This window comes from Bacillus rossius, chromosome 6, assembly GCF_032445375.1.
Source record: "Bacillus rossius redtenbacheri isolate Brsri chromosome 6, Brsri_v3, whole genome shotgun sequence".
NCBI classification, from domain to species: Eukaryota; Metazoa; Arthropoda; class Insecta; order Phasmatodea; family Bacillidae; genus Bacillus; species Bacillus rossius.
This window is the reverse complement of record NC_086334.1, coordinates 15,979,416-16,002,271: the sequence shown is the minus strand read 5'-3', so window position 1 is coordinate 16,002,271 and position 22,856 is coordinate 15,979,416. Positions and strand designations below refer to the sequence as shown.

Below are 22,856 nucleotides of genomic sequence, written 5' to 3'. Positions count from 1 at the left end.
AAAAGCAAATGAAAATATGTTACTAAACACGGTGCTACCATCTGTGGAAGTCTCGGAAATCTCTAAAAGATGGCGGATCAGCGTTTTTCATACGTTTATTTGAATTTCTGCGAACATCGGGGGATGTACTAAGCGAACTTGTGTGCCAAACTTAACTTTATAATAGAACAACTATCCTTAAACACTTATGTTATAATATAGTGTCGAAAAGAAATAATAATAATTTAAAAAATACGCATTGCAATTTGGACAATCCTTGGTTAACATTGAAATGTACAGCTAGCGTAGCTTCATATCTTAGAAACACAAGACATTGTTGGCCTACATATATTCATGTTGAATAAAATATGTTAAATCTTAAATCTTGAATCAGCTCAATAATTTTGTTTCTAAGAAAATATTTACAGAATGCAACTTTTAGTTTCAAAAATATAAAAAGATCACGCCACGTTCGTAATACTTTAGAGAACCAACAAAATGTTTTAAATATCTTTGACACCGTGTTTGTTCCAACACAATTTTTCCAGATACTAATCTATCGGTATTTCTAAAGTTTCAATTATATCTGGTTATGATTATTCAAATTTACAAAGTGTAAAAAAGGGGAAAGTTTTTCCCAAAAAGAATATTTTTCGTATATTTATCACGCTCGGAATATTTTATTTAAAGAATTCTCCGTTAAATTTCGTGTCCGTGTTTCATATTATAAGTTTATTTGCAACATGAGGACACATGGATTTTGCTCGTTACCGAGGTTAGATGTTAACACATCACTGGCGAATACTGAAAGACTAGATAACATTTTTTGTTGTTGCCATAACTGTTCATCGTTCAGTATTGAAAATTAGCCTTTGTTAAGGCAAAAATCACACGTTCAAGAATTTTTGAGGCTATAAAATAGAGTCCATTGAAAGTATTATTTCTGTTGTAGTCATACTCATGAATTAATTCAATATTAAACTCCAATAGCTGTACAACTATTAGTAGCAGCCAGACACTACTGACTTCTAGCACATTGTTTTGACGAAGCCTAATATTCACAATTAAGCTATAAAAAGTAGTTATGGCTTAAGAACTGCTGAAAAACGGATCACATCTCTCCTTATGGCTAACTGTAAAACGAGCGTGGGGGACAGCCTACAATTCACGGGCAGCCTTCTTTTCACAGACGAGAGAGCCAAACGTCCGATCGTGCATCTTAGTTTTTTTTGGTTCATTGTAAATAAATATGGCGGTGTTGATAAAATGATACTAAAGTCAATTAGGTTAGGTTAGCTACATGTTGAATACTTTAAAACATTGTGGACGGTTGATTTGGGTAGGATAGCTACATTAACTTACGGAAAATAAATAATAGTTCAAAAAACTAAAAAAAAAAAACACGCTTTATATAGAAAACCAAACTAAAATGTAGAAAATAAATTTTAATAAATTTGAATTAAGAATAGTGTAAAATTTTTGTATAAATATAAATTAATAATATTGTAAATAAGAAATTATGTATTTTATTTTTGTATAAATATAAATTAATAATATTGTAAATAAGAAATTATGTATTTTATTTAAAAAAAAGCGTGGGGTGCATGGTGTCAATACATACAAATATTTTATTGACAGATATGAGTAGAAGGATTATCATTTCGATAATATCTTAAAAAGCACCCCACGCTTTTTTTTTTAAAATAAAATACATATTTCTTATTTACAATATTATTAATTTATATTTATAAAAAAAATTCACACTATTCTTTATTCAAATTTATTAAAATTTATTTTCTATTTTTTAGTTTGGTTTTCTATATAAAGCGTGTTTTTTTAGTTTTTTGAACTATTATTTATTTCTACTTTTTAGTTTGGTTTATTTATAAAAGTGTTTTTTTCCCTCAATTTCTTCCAGGTAAAAATCCTTAAACTGTAAGTTTTTCTCTCTATCCAAATATGTTTTTTGATATATCATCTGTCAAACTTATACATATTTTCCGTGTTTGATGTCTTTTATTTAATGATTTCCTGACCTTGGCATAGTTTGGAGTATTTGTAACTGCTTGGTGTAGATTTGCAGGTTGGTGTTCGAGTGGAATTTCAAAATTCTGCTAATCAGGTGTAGCTATTGAGGTTTCACAGCTAAATCAAACCTCAATTTTTCCATGTTTCGTGAAATATTTGCATAAAATGTTGTTTTATAATAATGTTTCACTCTTGGTTAATTGGTAAAATGAAACAAAGACGTAATTGTGTTTCTCTATTTAGCGAAAGAAACAACATTTAAAGCCCTTATTTCAGGATTTTTTTTCTTCATATTTTTACAAATATAGATAATATTCTCTTCAAGAAAGTATATATTGTTCACAATAATCATAACCCACTCTCACTTTTCATTTAATTAAATGTCACAATATTTATTAGGCTTTGTTTATATCGCGCCAAACACAAACTGAAAGAAAAGAGTTCGCACATGAGCGAAATGGTTTTCTTTACATATATGTCTTTGTTTCATTTTACCAATTATATAAATTGACAAAAATCTTATTTTGCAAATTGAAAAATGGAATAATCTTATTAAATTAGTGTATTGTCATCGGTCCTCGATAAATCTACAAAGTTTCAATGAAATCTGGCCGTTTAAAGTGGGTCAAAATCGCTCCCAAAGAAGTCGGTTACAAACATACAAACAAACATACAGGTGAAGCTAATAATAAAGCGTGTAAAAACATTAACTTCGGGGAACTTCGAGTTTTGGCTCTCTCGTCTGTGAAAAGAAGGCTGCCCACAATCACAACCCGAACAGTTCCGAAGTAAAATGTTAGGTTCGGTTCGGTTCGGTCAGTGTAATAAATGTTTTAATTCTTTTTTCCGGGAGGATATTTTAGGTTAGGTTATAGTAACTAAAATGAAAAAAAAAGTTAGGTTAGATTAGCGTGATTATAAATATTACATGACTGAAAAATATATAAATCTTTGCAACATTCTTATTTTTTTTCACGAACGGTTCGCAAACTTCGGACAACTTCGGAACTGTTCGGGCGTGGCCCTCGTCCGTGTTGATTTCCGGGTGCTGGAATGAGCGGTATTCGGCGGTACACGCCTATCGGGTCATCAAGTAGGCCGCGCCCGCAGGGGGGAGCTTGAAGGAGGTAACGGAACAGCGAACCCACGGCCCGCTGACAAGAGCATCAGCAGTTGCGCGTTTCAACTGAGTTACACGTTGCAGTCCGTTACCATGGCGCGACTTCGGAACATTTCCACCCAGTTTTTTTTTTCCTTGTCGTGGTCCCTAGACCCCAAAACCATCGTCAACGACGGATTTTTATATAAATATAAATTTTTGACGTGACAACGTCTAATAAATCGATGAACGCCGGCTGCACGCACGAAAAAGTGTCCCGTTACGCACATTGTTTCGTTACGCTCATTGTACGCTTGCGCCGCATCTATCTCTCTTCCACTCGACTGTTTATAAAGTGAAGTGAAAAGTTAATGTGGTTTTCATTGCTTATTACAACAACAATTTCGGCAATAAAGGTTAATTATTTTTGCATTTTAAAAATCTGATTACTAGTATAATTTCAAGTATTTATTCTTTTATTATTAAAATAAAAATGATTCAATTTTATTCATAAAATTATGCAATAATTTCATCAATGTTTTGTTATGAAGTTGTCACGTTAAACTATCGTCCGTAAACCGACTTTACAGACAACAAATTTTTTTATGGACACAAGCACCTACCTTATCTCTACTACGTTTGAGGTTTCTGTGATAAAAAAAAAACTAGCACTTACATTAAACTACACGAGTCTACATTACTGTACCAGGTATTGGAATTATCGTAGGCTATCATTCGGGATGAGGTAGTATCTATCGATGGCCATATTTCAGACGACAGCAAATTACATTAATTTGAGCTAATGTGAGGCCAATACAAAGATCGATATACTGTGAACACCTGGAGAGAAGATTAATTATTTTGAAGAGTGAATTTTTACGATGGGCGCGCACCATGAAAAGATATTTTCACAGGCTACATAAATATAAAATTTATATATGTGCTTTTAAATCTTATACTTAGTTATTACTGGTCCATATTATTAAAAATTAATTTATTTGAAAAAAAATATAGTGATAGAAATTGTGTTGATAAACATTTTCAAGTGTATTTATATAAGTTAGGTTATGTTCCGGTATGAATAATTTATTGGCATTATAAATTATTACATGATTATTTAACACATATTTGAAACTGATACATTAGAATAACATTCCGCATATTTTATACACGTGCTTAAGTTAATATTGAATAATGAATATTTATTTAAATTTTCTAATTTGGTCGAATTTATATTTTACAAACCGTTTTTGACGTGAAAACGTCTAATAAATCGATGGACGCCGGCTGCACGCACGAAAAAGTGTCCCGTAACGCACATTGTCCCGTTACGCTGTGTCCCGTTACGCTCATTGTACGCTTGCGCCGCATCTATCTCTCTTCCACTCGATTGGAACAACCATAGATTTGACTTTTTCGAGGCACATTAAACTTGAAACACTCCCATTCGTTTCCTACTTTTCCTATCATCGTCCTATCCTTAACAGAATAACACAGATTGGAAGAAGTTAAATAGCAAACATGTATAAAAGTTATAGTTAAAATAATCCCTTCGTTAAAGTAATAAACATGTTTGAATTAACGAGTGCAAATAAAACTAAATTTATCTATTAAATTGTAAGATTTCATTTCACTCCTTCTTTGTATCCATACAAAATAGTGATAATTCAATAAAAATGATTCAATTTTATTCATAAAAGTATGCAATCATTTCATCAATGTTTTGTTATGACGTTGTCACGTTAAACTATAGTCCGTAAAACAACTTTAAAGACAACCAATTTTTTTTTTTTTTTTTTTCGGAGCAATATATTTTTTTTTTATAGTGTGCCAAGTAGGTGTAACTTCTAACGTGCCCATGGTGAGAAAGGAGGGGGGGATCGGCCGGCCTGCCGTGCCCGGATCTGAGGACAACGACCTGCCTCACTCCCACGCGCCGTGCGAGGGCACGGGGGAGCCTGTTCGCCCGAAGCCCCGCACGACTTCCTGTCACGAGGGAGAGCAGGGCGGCCCAAGATGGCCGCCCGCCCGTCGCCTGGGCGCAGCGCCGTTCAAACGCGCCCTCTTCGCACCGACACTTTTATTTTTAATTTTAATGCGAAACGGCCACCCGATTTTGCATTTAAAAAAAAATTTGAAAATATCTGGTAATTTTTTTTCCCTTCGTAAATGAATGATTTTTTTTTAAATGCGAAACGGCCACCCGATTTTGCATTTAAAAAAAAATTGAAAATATCTGGTAATTTTTTTTCCCTTCGTAAATGAATGATTTTTTTTAAAATGCGAAACGGCCACCCGATTTTGCATTTAAAAAAAAATTGAAAATATCTATTTTTTTTTTCCTTCGTAAATGAATGAATGAATGAATGAATGAATGCATTACCAGGGCCGTCGAACTAAACTTAAGGGCCCGGGGGCAATAAATTTATTTTTGGGACCCCTTTACCAATTTCATTTGAAGCAACAACTTTTCCAACCCCAGAATTAAAAAAAAAAAAAAAAAAAAAATTTGTAAACGTTAGCATTGCCGAAATCGTAAATCTGATCTGCGGGGTATCGCATAAAACATGAAATTACCATCCCACAATCAGGTAAAACTCACGTATTAAAAATATTTGTGGAAACTAAAACCTCCATCGAGGATTTTGCCCCCCCTGCCCCTCTCTACCCATTAGGGCTTAAAGTCCTTACGACACTGATATGTCATCGGAGACGATGAGAGGCGACGAGATGCGAATGAGGCATTGACGGATTGAACGGGTTGATGACGGAAAAGGGGGGGGGGGGGGGAAGCGGGAGCGCCCCGAGCAAACCCACCACTCGCAGCAACGTCCGCCACGTTATCTACTGGCGAGGACGAAGCCTGATCAGCTCAGTGGGAGACTCCCCGGCAGTCTGGCCACTGCAACCTCCAACCCACAGCATTACAAAATACTACATTACGGATTCACGATATTGATATCAACCTTTACAGTAAAACGCACATATCTTAGTGAATCCACAAATTAGGCGCGTTGCGATCAAAATAAATATTATAAATTACAACTACCCAAAATTGGCTTTTTTTTCTTAGCACAACTGTTTAAATGAAAATCAACAGTGGTGCAACAATTATTTTTTTTAGTATAGTTGCGTTCGGAGAATTTGAGTGACATATCAAATAAAATAGTATGTTGTTTTAAATACTTAAATTAAGTTTTAAAATGTTTAATATTGATCGCATAGTATAAAAAAAACAAGTGATTTACAAGTGCATACGAAATAATTTAAATTATCAGCAGTATATACAATTTTCTGTCTGCTTTCTCAAGCAAAATCACTACATACTTGAATTTCTGTGCGTAGAAAGGTTGGAGGTAAGAAATTCCCTGAGATTTTAGTGTGTCAGTTAATATTCTTTTAAAATTCAAGTCTAAAGCAAACTCTCTAATGGTTATACTGGACCGTGGAAGCCCCTCCTTCACAAACTTCTGGTTGGGGCCCTGGATATAGTTTTATTGCGAGCATGAACGATTAGAATTCAGCCGTTTTTGCTCTCACAAGTATTATCTTGGTTATCCAAAAAGTTTATCAATCATACTGAAATGCCACAAGAAATCTCTAGAGTAAACACCTTGAACACAAATTATAAGTGGTACTGGCGAGTTGAATACGACGCACTATCGATACTGAAAAGTCCACTTATACGGTTGTTGTCGACATCTATGGCTAACTGCGCAGGATTACTGCGTAATTGGTCAGGGGAGCTAACAAAGGGACATAAAGATAACAATAATGATACGGAGCAAAATAAACAAACCGGTGAGGTCAAGTATTGATAGTGGATCCGTATAACTAAACATTTATGCTCTTTTAAATTTACCGCACAATAATCTATAGGAATATAGGCATATATTTTAATGCCTGATACAGTATTTTGTACATTGTGAATATAACTAATCATTAAAACGTTTGTTAGAAACCATTATTTTCATGTAATTTGACAATTTATTTCTACTAAGGCCCGTTCTACAATGGCGCGGAAACGGAAACGGATTTCACGGATTAGTTCCGTTTACGTTGCTCCGTGCGAACAATAGAAGCCGAGAACTTGGTTGCGGTGTTAGCCATGTTTGTTTATGATATAAATACGTTAAAAATTGTTTCAAGTACATACAATGTAGTGTTATATTACTTTGTGGTTAATTTATATTATATATGTAAATTCTGCTCATGTTTTTTTTAAAAATTAAATTCATTATTCATAACTTTGAAATGCAATATAATTGGTTGCTATGTGTTACTTTTCCGTTAATTGTGGAAGCAGCAGACGTGATAGTATTGAATATAATATATTATATATATATATATATATATATATATATATATATATTCAATGGTGATAGTGAAATGTTCCGGGTTTTCCATCTCCGTTTACGCGAACCGTTTACGTTTCCGTGCTATTATAAAACAGGTCTAATTACGCTTTTCATTGGCGAATAATTTTCAGGAAGTCAGATGCACACGATACAGTTGTAGTCTGACCTCCAAGGTTCAAGTTTACCAGATGTCAAACAAATGAGCTCCACGCAACTGTCCCGTAGGAATCCTGACGTCACGACGATAGATTTTTATCGGACCAACTATACAACAAATAGGTATACATATAATATATAGAAATATATAAGAACATTCACAGTCTTTTTAATATTAACTTGTGCATCAGGAGAAGTTGAAACAAAAATGTAGCATAAAGAGTACCTTATTCAATACAACAACCAATCCATCATATAGGATATAAGGGATGTAAACGTAAATTATAATCTCAAAGAATTACACTTCCACAAATAAGTTCAATATAAAAGTTATAAAAGTGTTAAGATCCTACTTTATTCGGATATCATAAAAAAACAAATATTTATAATATGTTAGCTAACACACATAATCCACTTTACAAGATTTCAAATTTATGAATGCAGTAACAATACCTTTCAAAGTTCAAACATTGTACCGCAAATTACATGGTACCGCATATTATACTAAACGTTTGGAACAACAACATTAGAGAGCACATAAATTTGAGAGCCGATTTTCTAAATTCTTCAGGTAATATTTAACCATTGATTGAAAAATTTTTATTTTGCGAACAATTAATTTTTTTTTTCCACGGGTTAAATAAAAACTTTTTTTTCGTACACGACAAAACGAGTACCATTACTACGTACGTAGTGATGGTGCTGGTCCCATAGTTATGGTATGGGTAGCGATACGAGAACATGGTACAGCTCCTGCCATCTGTCGGAGGTTCCGCGTACCGCGTGGATCATAATGGCGGGAGACTGAGTTTTTCGAACGTCGCCCTCGCGGGCGAGCGAAGGCGGGGAAGTGACGGAAGGCGGGGAAGTGACGGAAGGCGGGGAAGTGACGGACCGCGAGGGGGGGAGAAGTGCGCGTCTTACTCACGTCCAGGGGCGCCGCCACAGGGACGTCATGAGGCCGGGCGACGTCTCCCGCGGGCTTGCGGTCGGGAAGGCGACGACTGGCGTCGGTTGGCGTCGGCGTCTGGCGGGCGCGCTCCTGCCGACGACGACGAACAGCTCGCGGCCCGCCCATGCCACCATGCCGGCGGCGCGGTTCACATGGCGGCCACGCGTCCCCGGTCGACCGACCCCCTTCCCCCCATCATAACACTCACAACCCTTACGTGGCAGTCGGCGCCGCGATCAATACCGGAGGAGCAGGGCGCAGCGTCTCTGCGCACACTCGCAGTGGCCGCGAGCAGCCTCGGGTATGGATCCTCAATGCGTGCACCGTCTCCTTCACAATCATCTCTATGTACTAACCGAGCAATTGTCATTGTGTTCTCATGTTGAAAATACACTTATAATACGAAACTCGGACACGAAATTTAAATTCTTTGAAATAATGCCGAGCGTGATAAATGTACTCAAATTGTGTTTTCTACTACATTTCTGAACGCGAATCACGCGTTGTTTCCAACACCCGTCGCTAGAATTCGCTGCCGGAGCAGCCACGCCGACTACTGAATCATTTGATTAGCAGACAGAAATTTTAAACTATAAAATGAAAAAGGCCATGATAAAAGAGAAAAAAAAAAAGAATTGAAGAAATACGAAAACCCGGCTTTTAACATGAATTTTTGTCAAGGATATAAACTATAGTTAGCACTGAGTATAAGCACAGGTTATTTTTGGCTACAGATTTGGATCATGAATGAAAATAGGTAGAGGTGATATTTTAGAACTGGTTTAGGTGTAGGTCATAGGTCAAATTTGAGCGTGGGTAACAGGAAAAAAGTAATTAATTAGTGGGGGCGAGAGATATAGCTGCTGAAGAGCTTAATGTTGAGGATCTCAAGAAGATAAAGGCTATCCTGGAGAAAATATTGAAGACATGAGGGCAATTAATACCGGTATGAAGAACTTCGTGAAAGAAATGAAGATTGAAGGTAAGAGTGAGATGAAAAACTGCCTAGATGAAATTATGAGTAATATAAAGTTGAAACAGAAGGAAGAGAAAGGTATCCAGGAAGACACAGATAACGAAATTAAAAGTGAAATGAAGGACAACCAATAAGAGATGAGAATGGTAATTATTAGCGAACATCAACCAAGAAGAGACGAAGAGAGACCAAGAATAAATAATGAAGAGAGACAAAGACGAGATGAAGAGAGATCAAGATATAGGCTACAAATAAAAGATAAAGCTGGACCAAAGATAGATGAATATGGGACAAGAAGAGCTGGAGGAAGCCGAGAAGATTATTAAAAATATGATGAAGGATAAGGCAATTGAGCCATTAGCGAGTCCCTGAGCGTTTCCAGTCGTTCTGGTAGCAAAGTAGGATGGCAAAATCGAAACTACAAGAATAATGAATATTAGGTTGTCAGATAAAATGTGGGTTCGAACTGTGGTCTGTGATGTTGCTAGAGAAATGCAAGAAACGCATTTTATCTACTAATCTATTTTTAAGCTTCCCTTTTCCTCATTCAAAATTAGTGTGATCTGTAAAAAAAATATACGTATATAATTTCAAATTAGGGCACACAATGATCCAAATAAAAAAAGTTTGGTAACTAATTTTAAATTTAACTCTTACAAATATTTATGCTGACGGTGTATAAATTGCTTCTTACTAAGGTTCATTTCGAAATCCAGAGCTCGGCCTAAACACATGCATAAATTTTCTTGGTTTTATCTTTTCCTACGTAGGTACTACTTGAAAGACTTTCTTCGAGATTCCGTTGTATGAGAACCAATTTAGCTTATTGCCATCCCCAGGCCACCACTTTCCAAAAAAAAAAAAAAAAAAAATTATAATAATTAAAAATAACACATGACATGCGGCTCTCATTTCGAGATGTTTGTGGTGATTATGCAATGACGAGGTATCACCCATCTGTGTCTATACTCGAGCACTTAGGACGGGAAGCCACAGCGAGGGGGCGTAGCAACGGACTTTCTTGCGGCTGGCCGACCCGACCCGACGCACCTGTGGAAACACGCGCACAAGTGTTCGGTGTTTGACGGCACACGCGCGCGTGCCCCAAGAGACAGCAGTGTTGGCGCCGACTGCGCCACGAACAGTGACGAACAGTGACCGCCATCTTACAGTTCGCCACCGGGAGTGGGATCAAACCAAAGACCATTTCTCTCTCTCTCTCTCTCTCTCTCTCTCTCTCTCTCTCTCTCTCTCTCTCTCTCTCTCTCTCTCTCCCTCCCCCCTACCTGTTCCTGAAATGAAAATCACGTGCAGAAGTCTCTTATTTGCTGCTTGGAGGATGTCTGTCAACTCGAAACTGGAGCGCGTCCACCGGTGCAAGAACGTGTTTCTTCATACGTTTATGTGATTCTTCTGCTTCCACGCATAGTCCCATTCAATTGCAGCAATTTATTATCTCACGGCACATGTTCACACTCACGGTAATAGTGACGTATCCAGTCTTGAGAATACGTGCACTTTTATTGACACGTGTATCCACTGTAAGATCCATTAACTTTAAGTTTTGAACTTCCTCAGAAATAAAAGGCGCGACCACACTTTTACCATGTGATGTTTGACGACAAGTTGTGGTTTGTTCGGCATTCAAGTTTATGTGCTTTAATCTACGTCTGTAGTTGTTTTAATTTAATTATTAGTTCAATGTTTTCTTCAAAATACATAATTGGCGTGTACATAAACAACCAGGGAACCTGATTTTAGGCAGGTGTTTCAACCTGGGTGATGTGAGAATTGCATATCTGCCAGGCATCGAAGTATTTCGTTCTAAATAATATAACTAGTTTTACTCGAAAAACCATTTCTTCAAAAACCTTTATTTTTTTTTGTACTTATGACGTGAAGATTAATAATCAGCCTTTAAAATACACATTCTTCCTCCACAATAAAAATAATACCGTAATTAATTTTAATTAAATAATATTACTTAAGCAACAATGTGTGCTGTGTTTGTAGAACTTTGTTCGATTAGAAATTATCCAGACGATTGGCATTCCGTAATACTTCCTTTACTATTTTCGAGAAACGACTGGTTCAGCTGCAACTTTAAAGGCGTATACCAGTTTTGTAAATATATTTAGATCATAAGTCTTATATGTTTTCGACTTATTTTTACGCGATGAACCCGCAGCAGAAGTTTTTCGGTCGAATTGCAACTCACTTACATCCGCTGTGTTCGAATTGGTCAATTAGAAATTTTTGTAATTTACGGTTAGGTAGGTTCCAATTCAAATGCATTCGACGTGCTTCCCCCCTCCATCCCTCCCTTGAAATCACAACCCATGAAATATGTTAAATTTATATATTTTAAAAACATTTGTACAGTTTTTCAGAGTTATAATCTCGTGCCATGTTATTAAATGCATCACTCAAATGCTTCAAATGCTACTATATTTAATTTTTTAGATGCATCACCAGTAATGGTTTTCATTAAAATAATTTTAAATCATTATTTTTTAACCAAGTATCGTGGCTCATTAATGGTATAAGTACCATTTAAATGGCATGTCTTAACATTAATGGGAACCTTTTACTTGCTCAGTACGATAAATATCGAACACTCGAAAACTGTGTGTTGAGGTGCTGCTCGCGCGCTCCTACGGGGAGCGTACGAACTATCAGCACCATTAGTTCCAAGAGTCAACACAGATGACTCTCTTATCAACTTTCACGTAAAGTAATTGTCTAGTCATCGCGATCACATATTGATAGGACATAAAAAAAAATTGTTTGTCTGTAAAGTTGGTTTTCGGACGATAGTTTAACGTGACAACGTCATAACAAAACATTGATGAAATGATTGCATACTTTTATGAATAAAATTGAATCATTTTTATTTTAATAATTAAATAATAAATACTTGAAATTATACTAGTAAACAGATTTTTAAAATGCAAGAATAATTAACCTTTATTGCCAAAATCGTTGTTGTAATAAGCAATGAAAACCACATTAACTTTTCACTTCACTTTATAAACAGTCGACGAAACAGTTCACGTGTAGATGACTTGTAATTAATTTTAAAAACTGGTGTTCAGCTATAAAGTTTAAATATGATTATGAACAAGTATTCATATAAATAAACTGTAATCAAATATCTAACATAACCTATTATTACTGCACTCGCCGACAGATGCTACTTTTTTTAATAATAAAAGAATAAATACTTGAAATTATACTAGTAATCAGATTTTTTAAATGCAAGCATAATTAAGCTTTATTGCCGAATTTGTTGTTGTAATAAGCAATGAAAACCACAATAGCTTATCGTTTAAATATAATTATGAACAAGTTTTCATATAAATAAACTATAATCAAATATCTAACATAACCTATTATTACTGCACTCGCCGACAGATGCTACTTTTCTTAATAATAAAAGAATAAATACTTGAAAATATACTATTTATCAGTTTTTTAAAATGTAAATGCAAATTGTTGTAATAAGCAATGAAAATCACAGATTAAAATTCGTCGAGAATATTTTACGTTTTAATGTCATCCAGTGCTCAAAATCATATGCAATTGTGGCCCCGGGCACAAAATTTTATTTATAATTCATTAATAATAACGCCCCTCGCGATAAACAAAGTAAAATATGTATTAACCAGTGCCTGGTTCCCGCAACAGTTAATAGATTTCATTAGCACGATTCGTTCGGTTCGCGTCCGTCATCGTAGATGGCAGCACCGTACTGGAATAATATTATTTCGTTTTTATAATACGATTTTATAACAAATATGCATCCCAAATACACCAAACTTATTTATAATGTGTTACAATATTTTTTAAAACATTGTGCAATAGATCCCGGGTGTAATTTGAATTATTATGTGTAACTGTAAAACACCATTGTTCGTTAAAAACGCATTTGAATAATCAACATTACTTTTAAATAACCATACCGATTGTGCTGAAAATCGGTGGACGATCGTTAAATTACTTAATATTAGTAATTCAAACGACGAAAACATGATTGAAAAGTCAAATCGATGGTTGTTCCATTTGAGTGGAAGAGAGATGCCGCGCATACGTACAATGAGCGTAACAGGGCACTTCCGTAGTGGGATAAAGTGCGTTACGGGACACTTTTTCGAAAGTGCAGCCGGCGTTCATGGATTTATTAGACGTCACATCAATAATGTTCTAAACTAAGTTGTTTAAAATTTTTCAACAAAAAAATATAATAACCTTTTATTGATTTATCGTAGTCTGTTTATCGCAGTAGTTACTATGGTGAAACATCCGAAAAATATCGACATACTTTTTTATCATGGTCCCTAAACATAAAAACTGTAAACATTCATGATGGAAATCTTGGTCGATTATATAAAATCCGATTAAGGTGGCCGCCCGGTAGGACACACGAGCTTTATGAGCGCGGCGGCGCTAAGGGCGACAATGGCCCGCGCATCACATACCTCTTCGCCTCTACGCAACAGGCACATAGCTGGCGTGCAGTCTTCACGTGCCTCTGGTGACACTGACATGTTATAATGGGATATGAAATATGAAGGCTTCCCCGCACGTGACCTATACCACGTACAATACTGTATGTTAGAATTTTTCATACTGAAAAAAATGACCGCGAACTATGTCCAAACAATACACGTTATATAGATGACACCGTGGAACAAACTTGTATCATTGAATATATATAGGTAATATATTCAATGCTAGTATGGAAACATGCAATGGATCTTAAATGCTATTCGTACTACTCAGACACTTTGAATAAATGTTGACCGGGTTTAAATAGCGCTATAACATCTGGCACCTTGCACGTCGCTCCTGCCAGGTCATTATAATTCCTTTAAAATAAAAATATTGTGGCTGTATACTATACCTCATAAGATACCAAAAAACCTTTATTCGAAAGGTTTTTTGGTAACACCACACAAGGGCCTTACCTTTGAATATATATACTGTATAGAAGTCGCGAGTGGATAGGATTTACTCTACGTTTTTCAGAGCAGCTTGGGAAGTTCACCGCTGCAGTGTGCTGCCGTAACGCCCTGTATCGTCTTAGTTGTTATTTACACGTTAGAGCGCAGCACTGTCGCCCGCTGTCATTCCCCGCACCCCCCATCCATCATTCACTGCAGCTCAACGTCGTTCAATGGGAGGGGGAATGGGTGTTTGAAGAGTTCGACACTTATCCGCTAGGGACCACTACAAGTCGATGCCCTAGAGATGGTGGCGATTGCGGCGGTGAATTAACCAACTACCTCAAAACCGTATTAGAAATTTTAACCTGGGCTGGCGACTTCTATACAGTATATATATTAAAAGGCCTTACCGCGAAGCCTAGGGAGTATAGAACAGCTCCCTAATAAAAGCATCGAAGACCATTTTAAAAATAGTCTTGTAAACCATGTTTTATCTTAAAAAGTTCGATGTTTTTTGTAGAAAATTTATACTCTGTTTAGTTTCATTAATGCTATCGATCGGATTCCGGTGAAATAGCGTCATTATACGAGACAATAAAAACATTTGAAGGTTTGTACTTTTTTAGAAATCATGAAAAATCAATTGAAATCTTTAAAGGTATTGCACTTTATATTAGATGCGATTAAAATTTATTTCGCACAGAAATACTAGACAAACGGTTTCCCGACTTTAGGTTACGACTTTTGGTTACGATCTTCATATAGAGGTGCGAAAAACCACTCTTCCGTGCGGAGGGGGGTTTAAGAACAAAATTTTGCGAGAATATGTTTATGTAACACCTAAACTATATACCCTTTTGCTTTTACAACAGTGATAAAAAAAAATATGTAGATGCCCGAATGTGGATCATTCGGGGGTGAATGAGTGTTGGGTTCCTCCGCGGTTGCCAAGTCCGGACCTGAACACGGCGCGGCGTCTAAGAGGCGGGAGAGTGTCCGGGCACTCACCAGCGCTTCTGGTCGATGCCGACGGCGCTGTAGCCGACTCCGGGGCTGCGGATGTGGTAGTGGTGGTGGACTTCCTTCGGCGCCATGTCCCGTCGGAGCCGTCTCTTCGGCGCTGCTGCTGCTGCTGCTGCTGCTGCCGCTGCTGCTGCTGCTGCTGCTGCTGCTGCTGCTGCTGCTGCTGGGGTCCCTGCCGTCGCCCACGCAACCTCGCCAGCGCGCCGACAAAGCAGGGGTTCACAACCGGGAAGAATGACCGGGAATTTGAAATCGATACCAGGTTTTTTTTCTCGGTACTTTCGGGACTCCACGTTTATTGCGTTGTTATTGCGCGCTAAGGTTAGGTTCTTTCATTTGTTACTCTCTGGCGAGGCGATCTCAGCGGGCGCGCGTTGCTCCTCAGGTGCCAGTCGGTGTGCAGACTTTCACTTTTGCTATGAAAAGAAGAAATGTTATTTTAAGTTAATAATTCCGTTTGTTTAAATGTTTTTTTTTTCTTCGCAAAGTTAAAGAATTGAGAGCAAGGCTGTGAATAAAGCTTTTTGTTCAAGTTAGCAGATACTTATTTAAAAAAATGTAACACAAATGTTTATCATTTTACTTTTGGTCACTAAAACTTGTTTAATCGTTTCAGAACTATTACTACTTCAATCACCGACTGCTGCACCGTCAATTAAAGAAGAAAAAAAAACTACCTAGTACCGAAAGTACCGGGAATTCTCGGTTCCAGTTCCGGGTACCCTACCGACAGGCGTGTCGAGGGATGGGCACGAAAGAGGGGGGGGGGGGGGGGGGAACGTCACAGGTCTGAAAGATACACGTGAAGTTGCTGTAGTCGCGTGTGTTTTGTGCTGAGCGGATTCTGATTGGTTGAAACCATTCAACATCAAAGAATAATTAGAGCGTGTTATTAATTGAAAAAAAAAAGAAAGGATGAAAATGGCCAACATTGAATTCCAATCAGATGAGTTATGACGTTTCAGTGACGTCAATTGACGTCAGATTATATCTTAAGTCGAAGAAGAAGCAGTTTGACGGAAAATTCGATAATGAGAGAGGGGCTTCATTGGCCGTCATCGCAGGTAATGGAGAAGGCACATCGTTTTCCTAGCATGGGAAGGAAAACAATTTTTTGAAACAACCACCTCCAGAACAAGCGGTTGGCTTGTCCGAACCGAACCAGATCTATGGAAATACGGTGGGAAGGAAAAACTAATTGTATGTCACGTGCGGAGCAGACAGACATCGCGGTGAACGAAGGAATGGTTTAAGGGGGGAGTATACTAAATTATTTTCCTTCTAATACGTCGTTTTTTGTACAATATTCCAAATAAATTCAAAATATAACTATATTAAATTGTTTATCAGATTTTTTCTACTAATCATGTCCTTATTTAATGGTTTTTATTAACTTAAACTCGATGTAGCATGTACTGAAAGCGTGTATTTATATAGTATGTAGCCTTCGTCTTGAAACTATTTTTAGTACATCAGTGATAATTAAATAAAAAAATGGTTTTCCTGAAAACAAAGTAACTGGAGTTTCTCACGGTTGTGGGAAAAGCGAATTTTTATTGATTTACGAATAATATACTACTAAAAATGAAGAGTGTCAAAAGGTCCACATACGAACGTTTAATCAAAAACTGTATGCTATATTATTTTATGCTTTCAGTACATGCTAGGACTTACACGAAAATGTGCTTTAGGTCCATAAAAACCATTAAACTAGAACTTATTTACTAGAAAATAATATTATATAAAATAAAACCACGAAACGTTATAAGCAAAATTTTTTTGGGATAGCATTTACTTCAAAGACGTCTACGCCACGACCACAGAACACACAGACATGCAGAAGGGAAAATGGCCTGTTCACAGCCAACTTATTAGCGCGCGCGTCAGCAATATGGCCGACTGGCCGGCAACACGGCGGAACGCAGCTTACAGATCAGTGCCCAGGCCTTCTCCAAAGCGTGGAGCTGCCAATCAGACGTTAAGACCATTTCGGCAGTCGTGCTCAGCCAATGAATGACAAAGAGTAGCCTACGCCTACTTCGAAGGAGTCTCTCCCCCCCCCCCCCCCCCCCGACAATTCACCTCTGGTAGCTCAATTATGTTGCGGTTAGACAATACCGTAAGATAATAAGTAGGGGTGTTATGTACTTGTAGCCAGGGGCGCAACAACAGGGGGGGGGGGAAGGGTATTTTGCCCCCTCCCCCCCTTTTCTGAAACCTTGAAGTGGGAGCAAACGGGGGCAAAAAAAAGTGCTGTGTAATAAATTTTTAGATAATAAAACTGCTTAAATAGCACCATTTTCCACCTTGAAATACAAATTTTCCTGGGGAAGGACTCCCGGACCCCCCGCTTCAATAGGGGGATCGATGATTCTTTATAAAAAGGTATATTGCCCCCCCCCTCTTGGAAATTTAGTTGTTGCGCCCCTGCTTGTAGAGAAAAGATTTCCAGACCAGCCGTGTGATAAAACTACGTATCATTGTCTGTGTTTCGTGGTCGGCTGGGTTTGTTTCAGGCGCATGTCCACTGTCAGCACACCAATCACAGCCGTCCAGTGCGGAAGCACACGAGTCCAATCAGGGCGACGGCTTCTCTTGCAGACGGCCGGCAGTCACAAGAAAACAATTGCTATCAGGACACGTATTTCTCGCGAAATAATCCTATCGCTAGCGATCGTTCCCTTCCAATTGGCGGTCGTCTGCAAGAGCAGCCACTGCCCTGTTTGGCCGGGTCGTTCAGGATGGGCTTGCTTCCCCACTGGACGTCTGTGGTCGGTGTGCAGACAGTGAACATGCACCTGAAACAAACCCAACCATCAACATGACACAGAAGATGCTACACAGCCACACGGCCGGCGTGGAAAAGTACACGGCTCTAGCCATCAGATCGCATGCCCCTAATGATAAGGCATGCTATAGAGACCGGAAAAATTCGCGATTTCAGTGACCTCTAGGATTGACTCCATGCACTCGGGAAAATTTACATCTGCTCATTGGCTACTGACTCGTGGAAACTTTTTTTCTTTAACCGGGATGCTCGTGATTCGATGCTTGTTTGTTGGGAGTTTATCATTGGCACAGAGTCCTTCAGATGAACTGTGTACCAATCACTGAAGCAGTAAAAAAGGCAAACGTATTTGGATTCCAGCCAATCGCGAAATGAATCCACGAATTTTTCAGGTCTCCAGCGCACGCAGAACCGAAGCTGTCATGTTTGCGGCGAACATGACGTCACCGTAACGGCCGGCAGCGTTGGCGGAACGGAAACCGCGACAGTCCACGGGGCCCGACGCGAGACCGACCCAGACAGCGCGGCGGGCCCTCTCCGCTTCTGCAGGCTCGCTTGTTCTGTGCCGCGCGACCGTACCTCTCTGTATCTCGCGCCGCCTTTCAGCCGACCAGGGTCCCCGCGCGCGACTGAGCGGTCGGCGGAACCGAGCGAACACGAAGGTTTTTTTTAATCAGCGGCGGGCGATAATTGCCTGCTCTTCCTTCGTTAGCGCGCCGCGAATTGGCCTTCGGGGCGCGTCGCCCGCCCTCGCCCGACGCGTGATCGGGGGCCCGGCCGTCTCGCCCGCGCTTCCGGCAGCTAGGGACGGCCACATCGATACATCCTTCCAATTATATCGATTATATCGGCTTGGAAATACTGGTAATTCCGATATATCGGGTGGGTTACCAGTAGACCATATAGGAAGAAACTCTCAAACCTTTTCGCTTAATATAAATTCAATATTAAACGTATATGTTATACTGAGCTCTTCATACATCTAATCTTTTACGACGCATGGAATTACGTAGTACGAATTTGGCTATTACTTAAAATAAAGTTAATTCAACTGTGTGGATATTAAATTTACTTTGTTTATTGTTCAGTATTCTATTCTATACATGCTTCGACGGCTTCTTTCACGCCATAGTTCTGTTTATTTTTTAAAGTAATTTTTAGGTTCCTGAATATGTTGATCGAAAAATAAGTCAACAAACATGTAAAAAAAGAATACTGAATAATAAAAAAATTGAAAATTTATTTGGCTGTATTTACTATTGCTAGTATTTTTTTCTTTAATGTTCTCCTTAGAATGAGAGTCAAGATCAGTATCGTTGCTTTTTATGGAATGTTTATACTATAAGGAAGTATAATCGAAGTGGGATTATATATTTCTCATAATTGTCTAAATAACTATTATATATAAATTCGATAGGCACCATCGGGACAAAATATCCAAGTTAAATACAGGAATTATTATTATATAAATACCAAAATATCAATATTTTGACCGGAAATATCGATAATTTCTATATATCGATATATTGATACCATCTCGACCGGGAGTCGAGCCAGCGCCGACGCGACACCGTCCACGTTTCACAACGACCTACAATTACCCGGCGAATTAATTTAAAAAAAAAGTTTCTTGACGTGTTGGGCCAGAGGTGAAGAGTTCACCAACTTTTCGGTCGACATTGCAGTCTCTTCAGAAAACTAAAAAACCAAACTCTGCAATCAGCAATAAAACAGATTGCCTCTGACTCATTAATGCTTTTGTGTTGTCCCAGTACAGTACCTCCAGTAGTTAAAAATTCAATTATTGAATGTTTCCATGGTTAAAACAAAAAAAAGCTTGAATGAAGCTTCAATCAAAATATAAAATTATGCTCCAATTTTTGTAGGAAATACTCGGTATTATCTCGAAGAACGTGTTTCACATATATAAAAATAACCATAGCCATGTGTTGCAGGTACAAAGTTACAATATCTTTCTTGTAGTTTTACAGCACTTTGGTTTCTAAAGGAATCTTTTGTGAACGCGCAGAAAATCTTTTTTCTGTGTAGCAGGCGGCAATCCGTCACATGGAACTCCCCGCCGGTCCTCGGTTCGATGTCCGATCCGGCATCCGACAGCCGGACCAAGTCCCGCATTGTGGAAACAGTTTTACGTTTATGGACATACGCCGTTTTTTGTTTACACTGTAGTCATAGGAAAATCTAAAAACTTGTCAACAAAGACGAATACGTGCATCGTCGGAAAACTAACCAAAATTATCTGATGTAAAATGTTAAATGCCCAGATAGCACGGAGAATCAATCAGTGAAAAAGAATTTTAATCAGAAAAAAATATTACAGTGCAAAGGAACACAGAAGGCAACTGTTTTTGTCGTAGGAAGCCTACTGCGTGTTGCCCCGAATATCAGTTTAGTTTCATCGCTGTGTTCGTCTGTGCGTCGTTGTGTAGTCCAGATTATCTGTTTAGTATCATCGCTGGGTTCGTCTGTCACTGTTTTGTCCAGGACTGTTTTTTTTATTGTTACTGTTTACTGTTCTCGTTGCAACTGTCTCATCGTTGACAGCCCGCTGTGTTCGTCTGCTCTGTAATATTTCTTCCACGGAATTCTCTGTGCTGTCTAGGCATGTAACATTTGACATCAGCTGATTATTGCTTGTTGTCTGTGTGTTCGTGTATTCATCTTTGTTAACCGTTTTTGGGGATTTTCTATGACGAAAAGTGTAAATCATCAACGGCGTATGTCCATAAAATTGTATTTAAATTTCTCTCTCCCCCCCCCCCCTCACTGCCAGAATCATTACAAGGGCCAAATCACGTTTTGCATTTAACACTGATTAATTGGTTACGACCACAAAATAAATTGAGCAAGGTATATATTGACAAAACCTTTTTTTTTTTTCAGCGCGTGTGTGAAGTACATTTATCACAAGATTGATAAAAATATACATTTACATTCAATTTAGTTTCACATAATTGAACAGAAACCTCAGTCTCGATTCAATGACTGTTACATACACGATGGAATTATCACAGACATCTGACATATTAGTAAATTATTTTATACGAGTATCTGGGCTTAGGCAAGCATTTTTTTTTACTTCAGAAAAAATTATCATCTTTCCCATAACCTTCTAGAAGCAGATACAGTATAATGTTATCTTTCCCACTTTATTCACAATTATACTTAGATAAAGTTTGCTATCTTTTGAGAAAAGTAGGTCAGTGATTATTATAAATTTCAGAGTTATTACCAACCAAAAAAAAGTACTTTCAAGCAGTGTGTGAACAGATATAAAAAGTTACGTAAAATGGATGACATCAATCAATGTAATTATATATATATACGTACAAACATACTTACATATAGGAGTTATATACTTACATGCACACATGTACATTCACATATGCAACAATGAGTAAAAATCTCCCCGATGGTCCGATTTTTTTCATCAACAAACTCAACCGTAATTTGCCATCTCTATATTTTAACTATCAGTCTGAAAGTAATTCCCAAAAAACAATTACAGCAGTTATCGTGTCCATCTGAAAGTATAGAATTCTCGGTGGATATTTGAGAGATAACCAAAGCCAAGTGTAGCGAACAAATACCGATATTTTTACTGCCACGTTACTGAATGGGATAGGAAAACGACGAAATTTTTCTTTGGTTGCGTTGCCATTCGTATCAAACTCGTGGTAAGACACCGAAGAACATTCCACGGATATTTCAGAGTTATGCTGAATTTCGTTCGATTACCGCTCCAAAAACAATGTTACGAGTGCAATGGCGGAAGCAAGAAAGAAAAAGGAGAGGGGATTGAGGAATATTTCCTTCCTCCCCCCTCCTCCGATTTATGAAAAAAGTGAAAGATATCGGTGAAGGCATGTCATTTTGGGTGAAGTGAGGTGAGATGTCAAAACACACCTGCAACTACAAACCACACAGGAAGTGACATAATTTAACTGTCAAAAACCCCTTGTTGACGTAAGTTTGTTGAAAAAACAAATTACACTGTAATTTTATTTTGCAAATGGAACAGAAGAAAATTCACGTAAAATCACAGCTATTTGTAAATTTTCACACTTACACGAAAATAACTCTATCACTTCAAGATAGTGCTCGCAGTAATTCTGAGCTCGGATTCTTACCCGGGCACTTATACTTTGTGTTGTCACACTACCGCCAATAGTTAAGAGTTATTTGTAAATGTTCCCTGAATAGCTTTCCAGTATTAACCGCGCACATCAATGAGCACGATACAACAACGACAACAAAAACAACAACCAACAACAGTTGAATATTCGATTATATTTTCCATGGTTCAAAAATATTATAATTGAATGAAAAAATCAACTAAAATGTAAATACTCAGTGTATTATCGAGAAAATAAAACGTATTTCATACATACAAAAATAACCGTAGCCGTGTGTTGTACAAAGTTACAATATCTTTCTTGTGGTGTTACAAGCTATTTCTTGGCAGCGGAATCATTTGTGAAAGTACAGAACTTTATTTTTTCCTGTGTGTGTGTGTGTGTGTGTAGGCCT

General features: G+C 37.8%; 1 protein-coding gene across 5 annotated transcripts in view; it reads right to left on the bottom strand.

The window, feature by feature from the left end:
- Positions 1-22,856, bottom strand: part of LOC134532710 (scoloptoxin SSD14-like) — an 80,907-nt gene that overhangs the window by 42,198 nt on the left and 15,853 nt on the right. For 2 of the 5 annotated variants that reach the window (XM_063369477.1, XM_063369478.1), the window contains exon 3: positions 15,503-15,689. The exons of 2 other annotated variants lie outside the window; for them this stretch is intronic. In XM_063369477.1, the coding sequence (XP_063225547.1) occupies positions 15,503-15,689 (187 nt within the window). Of the gene's footprint in view, positions 1-15,502; positions 15,690-18,884; positions 18,932-22,856 lie in introns of those variants that run through there. One more of the 5 variants, XM_063369480.1, reaches the window with a different exon arrangement.